The following is a 22,820-nucleotide window of genomic DNA, read 5'->3' on the forward strand; positions in this document are numbered from 1 at the left end:
ATACTAATATCAGGCAACATAGGCTGTTACTAGGGCTAAAGAGGGACATTTTGTAATGATAACAGGGTCAATTCATCTGAAAGAAATAGTAATTATAAACAGATGTGCACGACCACATGTCCATACACTGATGAATGGATAAACGAAAGGTGATATATCCATGCTGTGGAATATTATTTGGCAATAAAAAGAACTGAAGTACTGATCTATGCTACAGCATGGATGAACCTTGAAAACGTTATACTAAGTGAGAGAAGCCCATCACAAAAGACCACATGTCATATGATTCCATTTATATGAAATGTCCAGAACAGACAAAGCTCTAGAAATGAAAGTAGCTTAATGCTTGCCTAGGGCTGGGGAAGGGGCAGAAGAGGAGGTTGAGGGGTCATAGCTAGTGATGCAAGGTTTCTTTTTGAGGTAATGCAAATGTTCTAAAATTGACTCTTGTGATGGTTGTACAATTCAAGAATATACTAAAAGTTGAATTGTATAAATAGGTAAATTGTATGGTATGTGAATTCTGTCTCAATAAAGCTGTTATTAAATAAAAAACCACCCTATACCCTGTGGAGAAACCCAAAAGCTTTCCCCCAGATAGATTTTAATGGTCCTGGGGATGGGAATTTTATTCTCAGGGCCCCTTTGGCATCAGCTCTTGATCCAAAAACTCCTGACCCAGGAAAGGATCTCAGCCCTTTGCTGAGGATCCATCCTCCCAATCTCCTCCCTCTTAGGAAATAGTCATCCCTTCACTGTAGATGGGGCACAGAGGACAGCAGGGGCTGACATTACAGAAGAGAAGGCAGCTCTCAAAGCAATTTCAGGGATCCTGGTTTTTAGGATGCTCTCCACTCACTTCTTAGCTGGAGGACCTTTTCTCAGCCTCCTGCACCCGCTACATGCCTCAGGCTAGCTCCCCAGCAACTTCCCTCCCTCCCTCTCAGAAGCAACCAAAATTCCTCCCTAACATCTCTAGGCAGAGCTGTTTAGAGTCAGACAGATCTTTTGTGGTCTTTATTATCCTTTCCATAACCACTGAGCTCATGTTCCAACCAAGAAATTTATCAAGATATTTCTTAACAAAGATAAATCTCCCTAGGAGGAATTCTGTTTTCGCCGCTAAGACACTAATGTGCCTTTCTTACTTAAGTAGATAGTTTAATGAACCTCATTTACCTATCATGGTCAGCTCCAACGATTATCCATGTTTTGCCAATCTCGTTTTCACATAAGATAAATTCATCTCAGTTACTTCTTATTTTGGGGGCTTTAAAAAATGAAACACACTGTTTTTTCCCCAGTGTGGGGCATCCAGGGAAAGGGGGGGCGCGTGAGAGCCCCGCATAGCCGGCAGGGAGCTGGGGGTGGGCATGGGAGCAGCTGGCTCAGGTGCGTGGGACCAGGGCGAATGCGGAGCGGTGCGTCGACGCGAGCGCCCAGGGCAGCGGTCCCAGGACCGGCTTCCGGCCAGGCTGCGGGCGGCTAGAGCTCAGTGCCGGGTTCGGGGTCCTGCGGCGCCCCCTCGCGGGAGTAGAACTCATCGATCACGCTCTGCGGGATGCGCTTCAGCATCTCCTTGGGGAAGATGCGCAACAGCTTCCAGCCTAGGTCCAAGGACTCAAACACGGAGCGGTTCTCGTAGGGGCCTAGGGACAGAGCAGGAGTGTTAGAGGTGTGCGTGCGTGCGTGTGTGTGTGTCGGCGTAGGCGAGTTACGGGCCTCACCCTGGCTGATGAAGTTCTTCTCGAACTTCTGCAGGAATTCCAGGTACAGCAGGTCCTCAGAAGTGAGCGCCTCCTCCCCAACTACTGCCTTCATGGCCTGCACGTCCTTTCCGATGGCGTAGCAGGCGTACTGGGTGGAGAGGCAGGGGCGGGGGGTTGGCAGTCAGGCCGGCTTATCATGGAGCCCAGTGGCCCCCAATCTGCTGTGCGAGGGCCCCAGAAGGGAAGGGATTTTGCCAGGAAAAAAGCTCGTGGTCCACTTAGGGCTCAGACTTCCAGCTTGTGAAACTAGCCTCCCTGGCACCCCTGGGCGCTCCTTCTCACCAGCTGGCTGGAGACATCTCCGTGGTCCTTTCTTGTCATGCCTTCCCCAATAGCCGATTTCATCAACCGAGACAGGGAGGGGAGCACGTTGATGGGGGGGTAGATCTGGGGAGCAGAAGAAGGGAGTGGTGGGCAGAGTCCAGCTTTCCTTCCCTCCCCTGCTTGTCTCCCTTTCCCCTTGGGATCCTCATTCATCCTGTGGAGAGGTGGGCTGGTCACACCCTGCCCTCCTTTTTTCTTGTTTTTTTTTTTTTCGAAGCAGATGCCTGTGCAATTAAAGGCAACACAACAAGGTTAGACCCCCTGCCCTCCTTTGTCTCCCAAATCTTAGGACTTGGGTATGCAGGATTCTGTGTCTGTGCTCCTAGACAGGAGAGGGCAGGTGGGAGAGGACATGACCTTAGTGAAAGGCTCACTCTTCTAAAACTTTTGATTATTTGGACAAAAATCAGGTTGACATTTCATAGTTACAGGCTGCACATCTTTCTACGATGATGGACAGAGACTGCAATAGGGTGGGGGGGGGACTTGATAATATGGGTGAATGTTGAAACCACATGTTGCTCATGTGAAACCTTCATAAGATTGTATATCAATGATACCTTAATTTAAAAAAATAGTTACAGAAAGGACCTGCCAAGCAAAGAGGAAAAAGTCATAGGAGCTGTCTTTAACCTCGGAGGGACAAACACATTTTCTAATGCGTTGGCACATTATTCACCATCTGCTTGTGTCTATAACCCACTGTTTTTGTTCACCAAAGCAAATTACTGGAAAGGAAAGAGAAATGGTATTTATTTGGTATCTACTGTCTGCTTGATATTTCTTTATGCCAACTTATTTGATCTTTCACAATGCACTTATATAAGTATTATTGTTCCCATTTTATATATGAAGAACCCTAGGATCAGAGAGAAGAAGTTATTTTCTCAAGGTCCCACAGCCAGGTAGGCTGGATTCTACCCAGACCTATCTTCTGTCTGTGAACAGTCTTCCTGGGGCATTATCTTCTGTTTGGGGTCAGCCTTGCGTGGCCCTAACTCAGGGAGAGATGAAGTCCAGGGGGTGGTGGGACATCTGTTAGTCAGGGCCTGTGGGGTGCTGGGGAGAGCAGGAAGTGGGTAGGGAGGGGAGAGTACCTGTCTGTTATGAAGTTGTCTGTCCACGTAGATCTGTCCTTCTGTGATGAAGCCTGTCAGGTCTGGAATCGGGTGGGTGATATCTACAAGGAAATTTGCTAGTCTCAGTGTAGACCTGCCCAGGGCTTTGTGGGTTCCCTCCCCTCGTGGGAGTGATGGGGGTGTGTGATGGCAAGGAAAGGACAATGTTTGCCCTGATGGAAGAGCACAGCTACCACCGATCTATGCAGAGAAGGCATGGGCCCTTTAGTGTCTGGGTGGGAAGGGGGCAGGGGGCTTCCGGTGTAGTGCACAGTGAGGGGGCTCACCATCATTGGGCATAGTGAGGATGGGGATCTGGGTGATGGATCCACCCCGGCCCTCCACGCGGCCTGCCCGCTCGTAGATGGTGGCCAGGTCTGTGTACATGTACCCGGGGAAGCCACGGCGCCCAGGCACCTCCTCTCTGGCAGCTGAGACCTGCAATGCCCATGGGATAAGGAGCTGATTCAGGGAGAGTGGGAGGTTCAGTGACCTTAAGAAATGGAGTGGGGGCAGACCTGGGTGGGTGAGCTTGGGGTGCAGGGACTAGGGAGAGGTAAGGAGAACCCCTTGCCAGCCACCTCACCTCCCGCAAGGCCTCTGCATAGGAGCTCATGTCAGTCAGTATGACCAGCACGTGCTTCTCACACTGGTAGGCAAGAAATTCAGCAGTGGTCAGTGCCAGACGAGGGGTGATGATCCGCTCGATCCTAGAGATATGGGCAATGTTTAGAGAACCTGGAGGCCTAGATCTGTGCTCCATTTAGCCCCAGTGCTGACTGGAAAGTGAACTGGGAGGCTGTTACTGTGCACAGCAGCAGAGCAGTGGGTGAGATGAGCCCCAGCCCCCAGCCCCCAGGTTGGGGCTCTGGTTCCTGGAGTGAGGACTCAGCCAAGCCCCAAGCTCCCCCGCTCCTGCTGTGCATGGTAGGAAAGGGGACAGACACTGGGCAGCTGGCACAGTGAGACAGGCAGTGCCAGGGGTGTCAGGTGAGGATGACAATGGCCTTGAGCCCATGCCCAGGGTGCCCCAGCACTTGGGTCTGCTGGAGCACCTGCTCCATGTCCTCACCATCCCTCTCACTGCTGCAGAGGCATTGAGTGCACACATTCTGGATTGCTTGCCTGCCCTGGCAGCCCCTTTCCACCCTGAACTCTCCTGAGTCTATTTCTTGGGCTCAGGCACTCTTAATCCCTGTGCTCGGTGCCTATGGGTCTCCAGTGATGTCATCTTGGCCTCCAGAAATCTGTCACTTAGTTTTTGGAGCACTTCAGTACCCAGGACAGTTTAGTAGAATCTTTCTCATCCACTTGACCCACAGATTTAAACTCACATTTTCTGAATGTTTAAAATAGCAGTTTTTTAAACAAATGGTTTAGGAAACACCTCTTTAGTGATGACTTTGTGGAAGTGACGCAGGATGAGGAGCCCTGACTTGGGACAATGGCTGGACGCAGGCTGTGGAAAGAGTGGAGGGGCTGCATGCAGAAGTGGGGTCTGGCTCCCTGTCTCTCCAGGGCTATCCCTGCCCCTCACCTAGCCTGTTTCCCCCAACTCCACATCAAGGGGCTGCTCGCCCAGCTCAGGCACACAGCTGTAGTTCTGGGATGCCTCTGAGTCCTGTCTAGGAAGGGGATGGCACCTGCTGGCTGAGGGCAGTGTGGGCACCAGGGGAGGCTCACGTGGGGTCATTGGCCAAGTTCAGGAAGAGGCAGACATTCCCCATGGTGCCATTCTGCTCGAAGTCAGACTTGAAGAATCTGGCTGTCTCCATGTTCACCTGGACACACAGCAGGGAGGGTTGGAGGCAGGGCCCTGTGGTCTGAAGGCAGGGGCCCTGGCCCCTCCCACCTCTTCTCACTAGAGGTGTTGACTGGCTGGCTAGCAGTCACTGGGGGTGAAGGCGTCATGGTTGGTGGGCTGACCAGGGCTTGAGGGGGAAGGGGCTGGGTTTGCTGCCCAGTCCTGGGCAGGGCTCATCAGACCCCCAAAGACAGGTTCAGACTTCTTCAGGTTGAGCTCTGCCCAGTGGCATCACCACCCCTCACTCGGCCAGCTGCTTTCCTTCTAAATTCCCTGTCCCTCTTTGGCCCCTCTAGGGACCTTGGTATCCGCTTCCCAGAGCTGTCTTGTCTCTGCAGATTCTGGGTTTCCCTGTCCTCCAGGCCCTGGGCTCATCTTAGAGCTGCCATGGCCTTTGGGGTGCCTGGGGAGACGCAGACCCCTAGTCACTGAGCCCACTGCCTCCAGTCATGCTCTTGCCCCTTCCACCAGGCAGGCCTGGACTCTGAGAGTTTCCTGAGGAGAAGTACTATACCTCCCCCATCAGATCAGGCAGTGCCAGGGACCGAGGGAGGCAAGGCTGCCTGCCCACAGCTTCCAGAACTTGCCAGCTGCCTCGCCCCTCTTACCCCCATGGCTGCAAAGACAATGGCGAAGTTGTCATCATGGTAATCCAGCACCGCCTTGGACTTCCTCACCAGCCCGGCCTGACGGCAGATCTGGGCAGCAATCTGGGGTGGAGCAGGTTGAAGGAAGGATGTCAGAACCAGAGGCCATAACCCACCCTACTGAGTACCACCGAGGATGGATGGGACGATTTCCTGGCCATCCTCCTGCCGAGGCCTTTGGTGGGAGGGATCCAAGCCCACAAAGGTGACAGGGCTGCCCCAGGTCCCACGAGTGTTCTCAGGGGAGGTGCTGCCCTATTCTGTGGCTCCGAAGGACTGAGGGTGCCTGTCAGGGGCAGGGTAGAGTCACAGTTCCAAAGAGCAACTGCCTTGGCAAAGGTTTGGGGCATCTTGGCCCTTTAGAACTGCCTGAGCCTGCTGCTGAGGTTGATCTGGGGTTTGCCCCAGGTCTGCTGTGTGTGCAGTTACCACGCACCATGTCCAGATCCAGGATGTGTAAGGGTGGGCATGGGCACTTACGCCCTCTAATCACTCAGGCCACTTCGAGGTTGAGCTGGGACACATCTAGAAGTGGTGGTGGTGAGGGGGAACATCTAGGAACCTTGTCACACCAGCTTCTCTGAGAAGAACTGGGCTGTCACTCTTGGCAGCAGGGGGAGGGGAGGGACCCTGCACAGGGAGCCTTCAGATGGCCATGGGGCTGCACGAGGAGGGGTTCTTTTGGTGCAGGTCCTTGCAGTGTGAAGACCACAGCAAGGACCAGTGGGTAGAGCTGTCAGCTCAGCTGAGCAGGGCTTTCAACGCTGGGGCTGCCCCTGAGCACCACTCAGGGCAGAGGCTGGAACACCTGTTTAGGGACACTGAGGTCTGTGCAGCACTGAGTCCATGAGCTGCCAGAGGGCAGCTGCCCCTCTGCATGCCGGTGACCCCAGCTCAGCTGGCCCTGGCCTGCTTGGCACAGGAGGCCCTCCTCGCTGGTCTGCCAGCCCTGGCCTCTGCTCTGTCCCTTCCCCTTGGTTGTGCCTGCAGGACCTGCAGTCCTCACCTCGTTGTGGGGGAGCCCAGCCGCTGAGAAGATGGGGATCTTCTGACCACGGGCAATGCTGTTCATGACATCAATGGGAGAGAGGCCCGTCTGAATCATCTCCTCGGGGTAGATGCGCGTGTGTGGGTTGATGGGCTGGCCTGGGAGAGAGCAATCACGGACCCACAATCAAGGGGCCAAATCCTTCCCTGCCCTCCCCCAGCTCGGCCCCAGACCCCAGAGCAGCAGTGTTTACAGAATTTTCTGCTATGATGGAAATGTACTGTAACCACCCAGAAGGTAGCCCCAGCCACATGAAGATATTAAGTACGTCAAGTGTGGTTTTGAAATGAAGTTTTATTCCATTTAAATCAATCTGTAGTTAAACAGCCACCAGCCCGGGGCTCCCGTGGACTCTGCTGCTCTGGTGCATTTGAAGCAGCAGGCAGGTGGGGGCTCAGGCTGAGGCCCTCCTCAAGACCTCCAAGTGCTGGGTGGGGCTCAGAGCACCTAAGGATGACTCGAAACCTCCTGTCTGAGGGGCTGAGTGCCGCCGACGTGCTGTGAGGCCTTGGGCCTGGGACCTCTGCAGACTGCTGTCACAGCCTCAGAACTGATGTGATACGGTTGGAGGGCTCAGGACGGCTTCCCTCCTGAGAGGGCCTGTCCTGGGTCTGCTCCCGCAAGCCACTCCAGCCAGCTCTTGGTGGGGGACGGGGAACTGGCCGGCGGGAGGGTGATGGTCCTGGGGCACACGTGGAACTTTGCACATCGATGATGGCATTTTACAGGAGCTGGAACTGAGGTGCTGGTGGCAGTATTTCAGGCTCTGGGGTGGATTTGGGGACGGGAGGCCTTTGCAGCTCTGATCTGCCTGTTAGTCTGACCGTCCCTGGGGCTGAGCCCTGGGCGATTGCCTCTGTCCTCTGTCCATAGCAGAATGTCCAAGGCGGCAGAGGCTGTGACTAGGGGAGGGGAAGGTGGTTGGGGGCGGGGTCCCCAAAGCTGTCAGGAGCCTCTGGTCACTCACCGTTGATATCCAGGAAGTCCTCCGCCATGACCACTGGCCCCTTGTCGATGGGTTTGCCGGAGCCATTGAAAACCCGCCCTGGGGTGGGTGAGGAGTGTTGCGGGTGCTCAGGGCCACCCTGGGTCTCTCACAGCTGCTCACCCGCCACACCGTCACCCGTTCCCACCCGGCCCTCACATCCCAACTGCCCCATGCCCTCCTCCCTTCAGCCCTCAGTTACTCCAAGAGCTGGCTACAGTGACTGTCCCCTTGGGGGTCTTCCCTACTCTCCTGGAAGCCTTTATGGCAAGGCCTCCACCCAGGACAGTCACTCTAATGGGGATTTTAGGGCTGGAAAAAGGAGAGAGCCAGGTATGGCAGATTTTGGGAGAAAATTAGAGATGTGCAGTCTGTTTCAGCCTGACCCCGGAGAGATGGCTGCCTCTCATGCCTCTAGTTCATGGGGCCTGCCTTCCTTATACCTGCTGTATGTCAGGCCCTGAGCTGGGGTTGGGGGCCAAAGAGAAAAGTCACAACCTCTGACCTCAAAGAGCTCCCAGGGGAGGCAGACCTGTAAAGAGGCAATGACAGCACTGCAAGCTAAGCACTTGGTCAGGGAGGCTGGGCTGGGAGGACAGACAAGCACCCCACCCCTCACCCAGCATGTCCTCTGACACTGGAGTCCGTAGGATGTCCCCTGTGAATTCGCAGGTGGTCTTCTGGGCATCAATCCCAGAGGTCCCTTCAAACACCTGTGGGACAAGAGGTTAGTTACTCTAGTAAGGGGCTTGCTGGGGAGAATGGGGCCTCCCATTCTGGGTTCCTTTCATGCCCAGCTCTGGGCAACGTGCTCTGGGGAAAAGTGGACGTGGCTGCCTTCAGAACTTTTAATGTGGAAACTTTGTGGGTCCATTCAGTTATTCAACTAGCCAACTGTCCACTTACCTGGACAACTGCCTTGGTCCCAGCCACCTCGAGCACCTGGCCACTCCTCTGAGTCCCGTCGGGGAGGGTGAAGTTAACGATCTCCGCGTACTGGGCGAACTGGCAGGAGGAGAGCAGTCCAGAGCGACAGTGAGACCAGGGGCGAAGCCCCCGTCTCCTCCCATCCTTCCTGGACCAGTCCCAAGCTTCTTTCTCCCTTCTTGGGCCCAGACACTCTTGGAAATGAGCTTGAGGGGTCAGTACATGGGAAGCTTGAATTGTTTGGGAGGCAGTATACCTGGATTCGTGGGAGTGCCAACTTTATTGCTGGAAGACCAGGGTTAGAATTGAAGTTACTTAACATCTCTGAGCCTTACTCTGCTCCTCTTTAAAATGGGAATAGTAATACCTACTTCACAGTGCTGCTGTTAGGAGAAAACGACACTCGTAAAGTCATTGGCTGGTACCTGGGACCTTGTGACAGTTCAGTGAAATAGAGTAGCTGTTACGGGTGATTAAGTTTCCTGGATGGCACAGTTGTTTCTACCTCTGTGAATTAACAGTGAGCACAGTGGCAAAGAGCTCTCCTTGGCTCCCAGATGTCCCCTTGTACCAGTGGTAGTCTTTTGCTAGCCACAGGGTTGGGATTAATTCACATGTGGTCCTCACAGTCTTCAGGAATAAAAATAATTGAATCAGGCAATCACTTTTTTTTTACTCAGAGTGTAGTACCTATTCTTATCAGTTTAAAAAGAATGAGGCTAGTATCTGGAATATATAAAGAACTCTTATAACTCAACAGTAAGAAGACAAATAACCCAATTTTAAAAATGGGCAAAGGACCTAAACAGACATTTCTTTAAAAAAGACATAGAAATGGCCCATAAGCACATAAGATGGTCAACACAATTAGTCATTAAAGAAATGCAAATCCAAACCACAATGAGATACCATTCACACTCCCTAATATGGCCATAATCAATAGACAGATAATAACAAGTGTTTTTGAAAGTGTAGACAAATTGGAGCCCTCATTTTTTGAAGCCAGACAAAATTTCAGTCACTGTTGGCAGGAATGTAAAATGTACACCATTTCAGAAGACAGTCTGGCAGTTCCTCAAAAGGTTCAACATCGAGTTACCATATGACCCAGCAATTCCACTGCCAGGTATACATCCAAAAGAAAAGAAAACATACGTCCCCCTAAAAACTTGTATATGAACGTTCATAGCAGCATTATTCATAATAGCCAGAAAGTGGGAACAACCCAAATATCCACAAACTGATGAAAATATAAATAAAAGGTAGTGTACATATGCAAAGGAATATTATTCAGCCTTAAAGAAGAATGAAGTTCTGATACACAGTACAATATGGATGAACCTTGAAGACATATACTAAGTTTAAAAAGCCAGACACAACCAGTCACATATTATGTGATTTCATTGATAAGAAATGTCCAGAATAGTCAAATTCATAAAGACAGAAAGACTAGTGGCTGCTGGGAGGTGGAGGGAGGAAAGATTGAAAGTGACAACTAACAGGCACAGGGTTTCTTTCTGAGTTGTTGAAAATGTTCTGGAATCAAATAGTCGTGATGGTTGCACAACACAAGTCTGTGTATATACTAGGAACCACTGAATTGCACACTTAAAAAGAGTGAAATTTATGGCATGTGAATTATAACTCAATTTAAAAAAACAATTAAGCTATCCCTCCAGGACCACAGGCAGCAGGGGGACAGGTGGAAATCTGCCCCAACAGAATCCCCAAAGTAGGTGTCTGTGCTCCAGGAACCAGATTCCCGGTCTTTACCCACATCTAGAGGAGGCTATGTGCTGGGCCAGAGAAGCTGGGCTGGGAGAACTGAGCCTCCCACTGGCACTTATCCTCATTTTTCGCCAGTACCAAGAGAGCTACATCATGTACCTGCACCTTCTTCCCAGCAGAGGTACTAGAGACAATGCATAGCATCCCCCAGGCTTCCTCACCTTGCTTCCCAGGTGGTTGATTTACATCAGTAATAATCATAATCCAATAAAAATAAATGTAAAAAGAGACAACAGCTTTCTCTCCAATGTTCCTAATATTCAGGGAAATTAAAGTACTCCTCTAAGTCACTCCTTGGACACTAGAGGAAATCGAAGCTGAAATAACAGGCAAAATAGAAAAGAATGAAAGGGGTACCACTTCCTGCCATGACCTACAGAACACACCCAGCTGTAGCATGTTTTATGACCATAATCAAAGGAAGTTAGAAACCAATAACAAAAAGATAGGGAGAAAAACTTCGTGTATTTGGAAATATAAAAACACTCTAAGTATAGAATTTACCATCAGATTAGAAAATACTAAGCAATAATGAAAAACTGTATCAACATACATATGATGCATTTAAAGCCTTAAATGCTTATATTAAAAAAGAGGAAGTTTAAAAGTATGCAAAATGGAAGTTAGAGAAAAGAACAGCATTAAAACTCCAGATAAAGTAGAAGGAATTATAAAAGGGCAGAAATCATTAAAACAGAACACAACTATGTAATAGAGAAGATCCCGAAAGCCAAAATGGTTCTTTGAAAAGCCTAATAAAGCAGACAAATCTCTGACAACACTGATTAAGAAAAAAGGCATGAAGAAATAATTGTTGGGGGAAAAAAAGTCAAAACCAGCTATGCTAATAATATTAAAAACATAATAAAAGGAATTATGGACAAGTATAACTGCAATATATTTCAGAGCGCAGATGAAATGAATGAAGTACAGCAGCACACGACTCAAACCACAACCAATTGCATCCTTCCCCTTTTTCTGCAGCTTCACTTTCTGTGGTTTCAGTTACCTGTGGGCAACCACAGTGCAGAGGCGGATGATCCTCCTGAACTATAATAGGAAGGTCAATGTAGACTATTGCCTACATCATTAATCTCATCTCATCTCATAGGAATTTATCACCTCACATCATCCCAAGAAGGGTGGGTACAGTACAATAAGATATTTTTAGATAGACCACATTTGCAGAACAATATATTATTATAGTTATTCTATTTTATTACTATGTTGTCAATCAGTTACTGTGCCTAATTTATAAATTAAACTTTTTCATAGGTATGTATGTGTCAGAAACACATATGTATATATACAGTTTGATACTATCCATGGTGTCAGGCATCCAGTGGGGGTTTTAGAACGTACCCCCTTAAGATAAGGAAATGAAATAGAAAGCCAGACTAATTAATCCTAATAACGTTTAAGACAGATATTGGATAGTTTCAAATCTTTCTATGAGAAAAACACCAGATAGTTTTACCAGTGAGTTCTAACAGTCAAGGAACAAATAATTTGAAAATTACTTAAGCTTTTTGAAAGACTGGAATAAAAGGGATGGTCTTTAATTCTTCTTATGAAACAAGGAAAACCTTGATACAAAATCAGATAATCATGGGAAAATTACAAGCAATCTAATTTATAAACATAAATGCAAAAATCCTAAACAAATATTAGCAAACCTAATCCAGTAAGATATGAAAAAGATCAAGCTACATACAAACCAATTAATAAAAGAAAAAATTGGAAAACAAAAATGATGAAAACACATACAAATAAAAATAAAGAAGATCAAGCTGGGATTATTCTGGGAATTCAATGCTAGTCTAATAGTAGAAAACCTATTAGTGTAATGTATCTTATTAATGGATTCAAGATAAAAGGAAGAAGTGATCATGTGATTGTCTCAAGAATTTTTCGAAAAAGCTAAAAAAACTATCCATGATTAAAAACACAAAAACGAACAAAACTACTCTTTGAAAATACAGAATAGAAGGGAAATTCCTTAACCCCAAAAAGTATCCAAAAAAAACCTACAGAAAATATCATATTCAATGAATGGTATAAGGTATAAAAAAAATTCTCTTTAAAATTAGGACCAGAACATCAGTGCCTGCTAGCATTGTTCTCCTCAGCATTGCACTGGAGGAACCAGCCAAAGTCATAAAAGGAACAGAAAGGAAAGACTGGGAACAAAACTGCGAAATGGAAAACTTCCCAAACTCCAATCCAATAATGATAGTAACCCCCACCAGAAAAAAACAACAACTACAGATCGATTTTTCTCATAAATATAGATGCAGCAATTAGAAATAAACTATTAGCCAGTAAATCTGGGTTATTAAATGTAAAGCTAAAACAAACAAAATACTAGAAAAGTTATTCTTTCCTTTTATGGAAAAATCCATTTAAAAACTGGATAAGAGATGTCTTTAAGCAAAGTAAGGAATCTGGGAGCCATAAATGAAATAATTGAAGTATTTAATTACGTAAACATTTGAAATTTCTGTATAGCAGATACCATACACAAAAGTGAACACTAAACAAAGAACTCCCACAACTCAAAACGTGCAACAGGAAGATTTCACAGAGGAGAAAGTGAAATCTAAACTGATAAAAAGATACTCGATGCCCCCCGAGGGTGGGGAAGAGTGGGGCTCTTCCCCAAGAGGCAGGCCCTCAGGTCGGCAAGCAGCTAATGCCCAGCCGCCTCTGGCTTCCACCACAAGAGGGAGCCCAAGAGCAAGGACTGCGAGGCCTTGGAAAACAAGCTAAAGTCCTCGCTGGGATTTCTCCGTCACTCTGTGTGCGCCTGTGTCTCTCCACCCAAAACAGCCACTAGCTCCATTGTTCGTCTGCGCAGCTGATGGTGGCCTGCCAACCTCAGGAGGAAAATTTCTGGAAAGTGCACAGGCCACAGTGGACCCCAAAGAAATCAGGCAATGAGCCTAATAAAAACCAGGCAGTAGGGTGATAAAAGGTGATCATTTTAATGTGGGTTTATGTGGGTGAGGGAGGATGGGAGGAAAGGAGAGTGGAGAGAAGGTGGCGCACTGTGTCCCCTAAAGATGGAATCAGAGAAAGTGAACTTTAAATAGCAGAGAGATCACAGTCAGACACAGGAAGAACTGTCATCAAACCCTGGCATGGAAGGTGTAGTCTGGAATCGTTTAGAGAGAGAATAACAAGCTCTGTGTGTGCTTGCATTGGTTATTTATTTGGGGGGAGAGGTGGTCATAGTCAGTTAGAGCAGCAAGTGCAGGGGCAGATTTCCAGCACACAGTAATGAGCTTATACTCAGAGGCACCCCATTTCCCAGACACAACTAGGAAGACTGATTCCCTCAACTCCCACTATTCGCTACTAAGAAGACTGCAGGGTATAGGGATGGTTCAGCGTAATCCATCTCCTCTGCTTGAGATTCAACCGAATTCTCAACCAGCAAGGGGTGAGGCAGAGGGGAGCTGTGTATACACGCACAGAATGGGAAGTTCTCAGCAAGCCCGGGAGGACTTGTACAAGGAGGTGCTGGTCTCCAAGGCCTTTCCTGACAATGTCCAAGGCAGTTTGGAAACTGCTCTTTGGAAACTGTCTTCAGAGCTCATACATACAATTTTGAAAGCTTTTTCCTTTGAATTTGGGGGCAGCCACAGGCACCTGGAACTAAGTCTGGTGGATAAGGTGAGTGCTTACTCCAAGCCTCAAATAAGGGTTCGTGTAAGTCAGAGCATTCAAGAGGAGTTGGAAGACCCTCCAGATAGTGGTTCTCCAAGTGTGGTCCCCTTCCCAGCAGGAGCAGCTCCTGGGAACCTATCAGAAATACAAGACTCAGACTGCCGAATCAGAACTTTGGGTTGGGGCCCAAGAAACCCTCCAGGGGATTCTGATATATATTTAAGTTTTAAAACCACTGCTGTAGTGAAATCTCTCTAGAACATCCCAGGCAGAGGGGATGTCAGATATCCGGACTCCTCTTTAATGTTTGTACAACCTGTGTGTGAGAGTATGATTGTGAGTGTGTGTGTGCTTCTGTGACACCGGGGCTGGGGGAGTGACTGTTTACAGATGTAGGAGGGTCATTTTTACATTCTACACTTAGTGGTTTAATCTCTTCTGGGTCACAGACCTCATTTAATCAGATGAAACAGTGGAAACTACCCTCAGAAAAATGCACAGGCACATGAATGAACATCTTCGAAGTTTTGCATACAATTTCAAGGTCCGTATTCCCTGGGCTAAGAACCTCTGATCTACACAAAATATTCCCCCAAATTATTTTCCCATTTGAGGATGGAAGCGGGAAGATTAATTGCCTGTGTGACTCAATGTGGGCAGAAGGTGGCGCTGTAGAGAAGGAATTGAGGTGTTCGTCCAAGCAACGCTGGAATAGGGAAGACGGTGTGGGACCATGGAGCCGGGTGCATAAAGGTGCCTTCTCCATCTCCTGAACTTATGAGACTATAAACTGCTGATCCCTTTCCTTCCCTCTGCAGGCCCAGGGTTCTCTGGGTGTTTCTCCTACCCAGTTATTCCCTTCTGCAAGGAGTTACAGATGCATCCAACAATCACAGAACCATAGGTCTGGAGATCTATCTCTAGTTTCCTCATCCAGCCCCATTTTATAGTTGAGAAAATGGATGTCTGTATAGGCTCTGACTCCCCATACTACACTGGGCTCTATACAGACTGATAGGGATGGGAGTGAGTGTGGTTGAGGGGGACAAGGGGGCAGGAGGTGGCACCAGCTGTTTAATCAGCTAGCATTTCTGCCTTACTAGCTGTTCTCGAGAAGGAGTAATAACAATACATTCATCTGACTAGCTTCACAACAACCCTATTATCATTTTATAGATGAGGAAACTGGCAACTAGGGCCCTAGATAAATGCATGCCAAACTTCAGGGAGCATCTGTCACCTGAAGGGCTTTTAAAAAGAGACTTCTGGGCCCCACCCCCAGGGTTTCTTATCCTGTCGGGCAGTCTGGGGTGGAGTTCCAGAATCTGTCTTTCTAACAAGTTCCCAGGTGGGGCTGGTGCTGCTGATTTAGGATTGACAGGTAGCTGGTAGAAGGGGTGGGATGGAGGTGGGATTGACACTCAAGTCTGAGTCAGACTGCCTGACCCCAGCTTTCCACACCTCCTCCCAGGGTGTCCCCAGCACTAGTGGGTCAAACAATAATGTCCATATGATCTTGGAATCTGGTTTCCAGAAATGAGTGGGTATGATTTATTTAATATTATTGGCTCAGGTTTTGACAGGTCCATATTTAGTCATGCCAACACTCACTCATTCCTCTCATTCATTTACTTACCACCATTCCTTTGAACAAACTGAGCATCTGCCATGGGCTGGGTGTTCAGTAACAGGGCAGTGTGGGGCTCTGGGGTAATAAAACGCCATCCATGGCCAATTGGAAGGCACAGTGTGTGGGGTGAAGGGGGCAGGGAGATGACATGTGACTATGTGACAACCACATGCCTTAGTGGATGCTGCCAGCAAGACAGTGCACAGAATGGAGGACAGGCAGAATAGTCTTACCTTGACCTCGTCCAGCACCACCAGGGGCCCATTGACGCTGCACACAGTCCTGTAGGCTGGAGGAGGAGTGGAGGTAGGTGAGGGTCTCATACCCAGACACACACACACACACACACACACACACACACACTCACACACAAACACAAGCATCCCCTGTCTTCCCTCCCTCTCTGCACCACCCCAGCCCCTCCCCAGCCTGGGCCATCAGGGTCATTAGCTGTGACAGGGCCAGCCACCATTGCTGTAAGGGTCATGCCCCTGCCTGCAGGGCCCCTGCAGCCTCGGACACCTGCAAGAGGCTGGGGGAGGGCCAGGGCAAGGGCAGAGGCCCCTTGGAGTCCTGCCCTCCCCTCCCCAGCCATGCAGAGGCCATTCTCATCCTTGAAGCTGCTTCCCCTCCAGCCTCTTTCCCACTCCCTCCTCTTTCACCCACAACATTTTCCAGAAGCTCCTGGGCCCCAGCTAGAGATGAGATGAGAACTGCCCTCTCCTGCCTCTCACCAGGACTACATTTCTCTGTCACCCACACCGACTGAGCATGGGGCAGGGAGAAGTGCAGACATCAGTGAGAAAAACCAGCCAGGGCCCCTGCTCTGCCACAAGCCCCCCCAGGGAGGCTCCCAGACTCCCTGGAGCTGGAAGGGGGTGGGGGGAGATCAACAAGGAAGGAGGGAAAAGCCGAATGTCCCAGTCCTAGTGGCAGGAGAGACTCACAAATGCGGAAATGAACTCAGCTTACAGGGAGGGATTTGGTTAGACATCAGGAAATACTTCCTAACTGTAGTGTTGGGGACCCCAAAAGGAGAAGCCATGGGCTGGCAGACAGGGAGCTATTTTGGTTCTGCTCGGGGCTAGCTGAGGGACCCTGCCTCGCCCATAACCCTGGGATACTGTAGCTCTTCCCCGGGTCCAATAAGACAGCTGAGGTGAAGGGCCTTGTCATGGCGGGATGGCCAGGGGTGTCTGAGGTTGCTGGGAGGACCTCAGAGGGAGAGTTGTCCAACTCCCCTTTCAACAGGCTAGGAGAAAGGGGCTCAGAAGGGTCAAATGCCTGGCCCAAAGTCACCCTGCATGCTTGTGGCAGAGCTGGGGCTGGACCCCACCTTGTCTGTTCATCAGACCACACTGGCTCCCAGCCACTTGCCCTCATGCTACCAGGTACCTGGCACATAGTCACCCAGACCAAGGGAAAGTAAATGCTCTAGCTCATGCCCTCCCTGGACTAGGGCTCAGTGGTCAACCCCTGTATTTGTCTGATCTAAGTTCCTTTCACCAGCACTTGGGCCTGGAAGACCACCTGGGAAGGTGATCCTGCGTGGACATTTTCAAGGCTCTCCTGCGTTTAGGCACTGCAGGAAGACAAGAAGAGAAACTGCTCGCTCTCAGAGGAAACACGTTGCAAGGATTAGGGCCAATTGAGCTGAGGCTTCAGCGTCAAGTGGAGTCATCCAGCCAGCTACCAGGGGGCTGAGCAAAGGGCACAACTGGCAGAGGTGAGGCAGTGCAGAGGAGAGAAGGAACTCAGTGTCTTTGGGGGACGAAGAAGGGCAGCGTGGCTGGTGCGCACAGGCTGGCTTCTGCGGTGCCAGAAGTCACCACTTCCATGAGACATGAGAGCGGGGGTGTTCGGAGTGCTCACTGCTGAGTCCCCACCTCTCGGAAGAGTGCCGGCCATACAGTAGACACTCAGCAAATATTTGCTGGGTGAATTATGGAAGGCATTACCTGGCTCCACTTTCCCAGCCTTAAATCAGATGAGAGCCCTGTCACCAGCCCGAGGGCTTGCTCTCTGGCCCTTGCCATCCTGTGAAGAAAGAGGGTGGAGGGCTGAGAAAGAGGAGGCAGAGGGCTAAGCGGGGTGGCGGGCATAGGAGGACCCCTGTGCGGAAGGGTCAGGCAGAGGCTGGAGCATCGCCCTCCACACCAAGGAGAACAAGAGCCAAGCGGCCACACACTCCCCTCCCACCCACAGGGCCTGCTGACCAAATTCTCTAGATTGCTAGAACTGTGCAGAGCAGGTGAGCCCCGCAGAGGGAGGGTGGAGAACAGGAGAAAAGGATTGTGAGAACAAGGAATGAAGGGTAGGGGGGCAGAGTGCCTCATGTTAATAAGCCCCCAGAAGAGCTGGCATCTTACTAGCCATGAGAGAAAACACCAGACTACTCAAAAGGGCTGAGATGGTAGAGAAAGGCAGGGCTGGGCAGGAAGGTGGGAGTGTGCGAGGTTCAGAAGGCCCCAGGGAATCATTTCCAACTCTAGTGGGAAACATCTTTCAACTTCCTCTCTTCCTTCATAGCTGCCCCCCCTCATCTGCCAGTTTCTGTCCAGAGAAATCCCATAAATTTACCTTAGAGGAATACAGGAGTGGCTGTGGTCTAGAGGAGCCTAGAGGTCAGGGTAAAGGGCTTGCCTGAGGCAGAGACGCTTCCGCAAGTCCAGGCTCCCGAGCCCAGGCCACATGGGTGACTAATGAGGCCTAAGTCCCTCATCAGTGCACCAGCTTCCTCTGTAAGCCACCTTCCCAAGCTCCCAGCAGGCAGGGCGCCTGGCTCTAGGTGGGCTTCATAAATGGTTACTGGATGAATACATTGCTCCATAGCCAAGACCTTTCACTGTAGATAATCCACTTAGTGGTCATTTCGGTTCAGCACTGGGCTATTCGCATCCTTCAAGCCCTGCCTTTGGACCCCAGCAGCCCACTGGGTCCGCTCCTCTCTGGAGCACTGCCGGCTGCCAGGACCGGGTGTCCTGCTCTCCTTACTGAGACACACTGAGTCTCTCCCCTCAGCCTGGGGCTCTGCGTCTCCCCTGTCATACTACACCATATCTTTTCTTAGAGGCTGTCTGATTTGGACCTAACCAAGGTGGTGGCTGACCAACAAAGGTGTCCTTGGCTGGCAGCCAGGCCTTTTGTTTGTAACTAGCCCCGTCTCTGATTGTGCTGATTGCATGAAAGGCAAACGGAGGCCCAGAAAGTCAGCTGCTCTCTCCTGTGGTACAGCACAGATCAGGAGAGTATCGGGGGCACTCAAGGAATATGGCCACAACCCAGCCTTCGGAGAGGTGAAAGTTGGGGCAGGGTGGGGGAGGGCAGGTCGTGCTGGAGACAGGGGCCTGGACCAGCAGACCTCTAGGGGCACTCCTTCAGTGGGCCTTCCTGAGACTTTGCAGACACTCCCTCCGGCCGCTCTGCCCACCCCCCTCCATTGTCCCTGCTGACACTTTGGGCTGCACTTTGCGCTTTGGGGCTGTGGAGCCCCTCCTGCCCCCATCTCCGTTCGCCTTCTCTGTCAATGGCTCAGCGGGGCTCCCCGCAGCCCACTAATTAGGCAAGCGGTGCAGCCACACCTGCGGCTTGGGAGAGGCTGAGGCCGGCGCCCAAGCGAGAGGCCAGGGTGGGGGCAAGCCCGGGGCAGCAGGTCCGCACCTCCTCCCTGGGCCCCGCTGGAGTGATTAGGGGAGGGCCGACAGGGGCTGGAAGGCAGGGTCCTTTAGAATCAGCCCCAGACCCCCAGGAAGTCTGTCAGTATAACCTCCCTGGCTTTTCTCTTGAGGAAACAGGCAGGCATCAAAATGCGCAGTTTGCAGCTCAAGCCCTTGGTTGATCCAACCTGGCTCCATCCTTCCCACCAGGCTGTCAGTCTGTCTTTCCTGACCCCACCTACATCCCACCCCCAGCCTAGCATCTTCTGAAGAGATAAGATAAAACTCTATACCACCTCCTCCCCTTGCAGAGCAACTCCAGCTCTGAGCAAACGGGCCTTCCTTTCCCAGGGTGGCTACTGCTGGGGTTCACTCCCCATCTGGTTCTACCTGCACTCTCCTCTCAGGCCCATTTCCTCCTCAGCTTCTGCAGTGAAATCACCCTCAGGCCTGGTTAGCCCACCTCCTCCTCCAGGAAGCCTTGTCCTGGACTCACCCCACCCATGGCTGAGGGAGCCCTGGGGCTGGGGCCAGCTGCCCCATCCCTCTGGACCACCAAATCTCTTGCTAGGTTCTTTCTGTCTCTTACACAAAGGTGCCCTGCCCAGGAATGGGTAGAGTTCCGGGGTGAGAGCCAGGCTGGAGCAGGGTAGCGCGGTGGGGGGTGGAGAGGGCCGCAGAGTCCCCCGCTGCAGCTCTGGGTTCTGGGCCTGCAGGGGCCCCTCAGGGAGAAAGGCCCTCAGGCACCTGGAGAAAGCCCTCTGTGTGGGAGAGGGAAGGCCTCCAGCCTGCCCCTGGGGGTTGGGGGGGTGTCTGGGATGGGCGGGGCTGGCCCTGGATGTACCCCTAGGGATACTGGTATGCAGCCACAGCCCTGGTCATTGCAGTGACAGCTTCAGCCAGGCGGTGAGCACAGCTGCAGGGGCTTCCCCTGCACTGACCCTTGTGTCTGAGCCAGGCTTTGAGTTTGAATACTTCTGCTGAGGTGAGGGCCACACACAGTGACGCCCATGGAGGCACAGAGTGCTGCCACCCCTGGGTTCCAGCCTGGACCAAACCTCCTGGGGGTTTCCCTTGTGCCAGGGCTTCTTGACTATAAGTAAGGGCTGGCAGGGAGGGGAGTGTCTGGAAAAGGCCTTGCAGGGTCCCTAGGAGAGCACATTGGGGGGAGAAGGGAAGCTGAGCTCGTAGGTCCAGCCCTCAGACCCCACCCAGCCCCCAGAGAGCCCTCCTGTTCCCCCAGAGAAGAGGGGTGATGGGGAAGGAGCCTGCAGGGGCAAGCCATCACACGTGACTTAGCTCAGGTCTCCAGGCCTGGGCTCTGGACCCAAGGGGGGTGCCAGTTACTGCCCTTGGTGCCCCCAGCTTTGCCCTAGGGGTGAATCTGGACCTCCACCCCTCCAGTACTTTCACAAGGCAGGGCCTGCAGAGCCTCCTGAATTCAGTTTCTCCCAGCTGGAATGTACTCCCCCCCTCAGTGCCTGCCTCAGGCCTCAGGAGGCACCACGCACCCTGCTCTGTCCACCTGTGCCCCTGGGCCTGCCCACTCTGCACTAGCTCTGGTCTCTGTGGGTGTTGGCCCCACTGCCCTAGCTCTCAGCAGCCCTCTCAGGTCACCCCTGCTCCTACTGCACCGGGTAACTGTAGGGGAGAGAGGCTGTACTGGGCCAGCCTCTTTCCCTACACACCCTGTTAGAAGCCTCTGGCTCTGCTTGGCTGCTGCCGGCCAGGCCAGTTTACTCCAGTGAGCTAGGCTGTCTGAGAATTCAAGAATTTGCCAGGCTAGGGCGAATGACCTTGGACAGGGAGAGATTGGAGAGGGGGGGTTCCCTTTGGTCCTGGGTGCCTTCTGGGCCCTCTGCCCCAGACACCTGGACTTGGCGCCCCCTGGCAGGACAGGCAATCAAGCCACACCCAGGGATTCCCCCTCTGGAACCTTACAAGGTGTACTCCAGCATTTGTGACCACACACACCCCTACACCCGGATGCCAGGCACTCCCCCTCCACCAACCCTACACTGGCAGACATGTGACATCACCTGACCATGCACTTGCTGTGTTCTTCCCATGAGCATACATGCTGTGCACATGTACACACGCACACTCACCCTCGCCCTGAGTATACCAGGATGCATATACAGCCACGTGTTTCCTCTTCCTGATTGCACACACCCTCAAGCTGTCACACACACATGTGCACACATCCTCACCCAAATGAAGGTAGGAGCACACACACACCCAGGCCCATGCCATCCCCCAGGTTACACACACAGACAGCCTCTCCTAGAATGCACACACGACATACACCCATTGACACGACACACACTGTGACACGTCATGTCCCCACTCTGAGAGTGCACACCTACTCTGCAGTGCCGCACACAGCCCCCGAGACGCTGAATCATACATTTCCTTGCGCTGAGTGTTCTGGCGCACACATGCACATACCCCAAACACACACACATTCACACAGGAGCATGTACACACAAACGGCGCACACTCAGGGGGAGGGGGGAGCTCTCTCTGGACTTGAGGTATCAGGGCAGGATCAGGGTGATGACCAGAAGGTGCTTGCAGGGACTCCTCTGCCCTCTCCCCTGGGGCAGCCTGGATTGGGGATCTCCATCCCTCCACCTGCAGAGGTGGCCCTTGTCCAAGCAGCCGCCTGCGTTACTCCACTGGACCCTGAACTCCCTAGGTCTTCCTGGGCCTCGGATCTTCCTCTTTCTCCGAGGCTGAGAAGCAGGGCAGAGGGACCCTGCAGCCACCCCAACCTCATCTACAGCGGGGTCATACTCACTGACTCTGGGGTGGGTGATGTAGTTTCGGGTGACTGCTTGCATGTGTTCTCTGGCTGTGCCCAGGTTGCAGCCGCTGCCGGGGAGCCCCCCGGGCCTACTGTCTACCTCCGTGGCCATGGTGAGGCGGCAGGCTGGGAGCTGAGTAGCTGAGACTGCTGGTGGCAAGCCGACACTCGGGACCCAGCCAGAGCTGGAGAGAGCTGACCAGACTGCGCCTGTGGCCACCCCTCCCCTCACCCTCCCCTGGCTGACTGTGAACAGTGTTGACTGTCAACAGAGAAACCTGGGGCTCTGGCTCTGGAGCCCTTCCCCATCTGAGAGGTGCCCTGGGCCACCTGGAGGAGGAGGCTGGGGGAGGGGAAGGCTGGCTCTCTAACCTCTGTCCTTAGCTCTTCCTCCACCCCAGCCTGCAGCCAGTGTGAACTCAGTTCCCCCTACAGAACTTGAGGTGCTCTCACAGTGCCAAGCCCCTCACTATATCACTTCCTGGTCTCCCCACTACACCCCTTTTCTGGCAGGCTGCCCCCTCCTTGGTCTCCTCACTCTCTCAGCCTGCCTTCATGTTGCCCCCTTGCCCCGACCATACCTGGGGACTTCTTCCCCTGCACAATTTCATTACCTTTTTTTGAACATCTATAGAGGCTCATTCTTGCC

The 22,820-nt window shown here is 51.6% G+C and overlaps 1 protein-coding gene across 1 annotated transcript; it reads right to left on the reverse strand.

Annotated features, from left to right (window-relative positions):
* Positions 1 to 1,000: 1,000 nt before the first annotated feature.
* Positions 1,001 to 22,324, reverse strand: ATP6V1B1 (ATPase H+ transporting V1 subunit B1). Its single transcript, XM_036908314.2, has 14 exons — positions 22,166 to 22,324; positions 15,943 to 15,998; positions 8,602 to 8,700; positions 8,315 to 8,408; positions 7,678 to 7,755; positions 6,669 to 6,808; positions 5,624 to 5,725; positions 4,895 to 4,992; positions 3,798 to 3,921; positions 3,499 to 3,649; positions 3,191 to 3,273; positions 2,052 to 2,156; positions 1,728 to 1,857; positions 1,001 to 1,649 (listed from the first exon to the last, which is right to left on the reverse strand). The coding sequence occupies exons 1-14, from the start codon at positions 22,281 to 22,283 to the stop codon at positions 1,486 to 1,488; spliced, it is 1,542 nt and encodes a 513-aa protein (XP_036764209.2). The 5' UTR covers positions 22,284 to 22,324; the 3' UTR covers positions 1,001 to 1,485.
* Between the last annotated feature and the right edge of the window lie 496 nt (positions 22,325 to 22,820).

This window comes from Manis pentadactyla, chromosome 2, assembly GCF_030020395.1.
Source record: "Manis pentadactyla isolate mManPen7 chromosome 2, mManPen7.hap1, whole genome shotgun sequence".
NCBI classification, from domain to species: domain Eukaryota; kingdom Metazoa; phylum Chordata; class Mammalia; order Pholidota; family Manidae; genus Manis; species Manis pentadactyla.

Excerpts from the sequence above, each read along its gene's own strand:
- ATP6V1B1 (XM_036908314.2), bottom strand. The coding sequence starts at position 22,283 with ATGGCCACGGAGGTAGACAGTAGGCCCGGGGGGCTCCCCGGCAGCGGC. Across the intron at positions 6,809-7,677 it reads GGACTTCCTGGATATCAACG|GCCAGCCCATCAACCCACAC; the intron begins GTGAGTGACCAG and ends GCTCTCTCCCAG. Across the intron at positions 2,157-3,190 it reads GACAACTTCATAACAGACAG|ATCTACCCCCCCATCAACGT; the intron begins GTACTCTCCCCT and ends TCTGCTCCCCAG.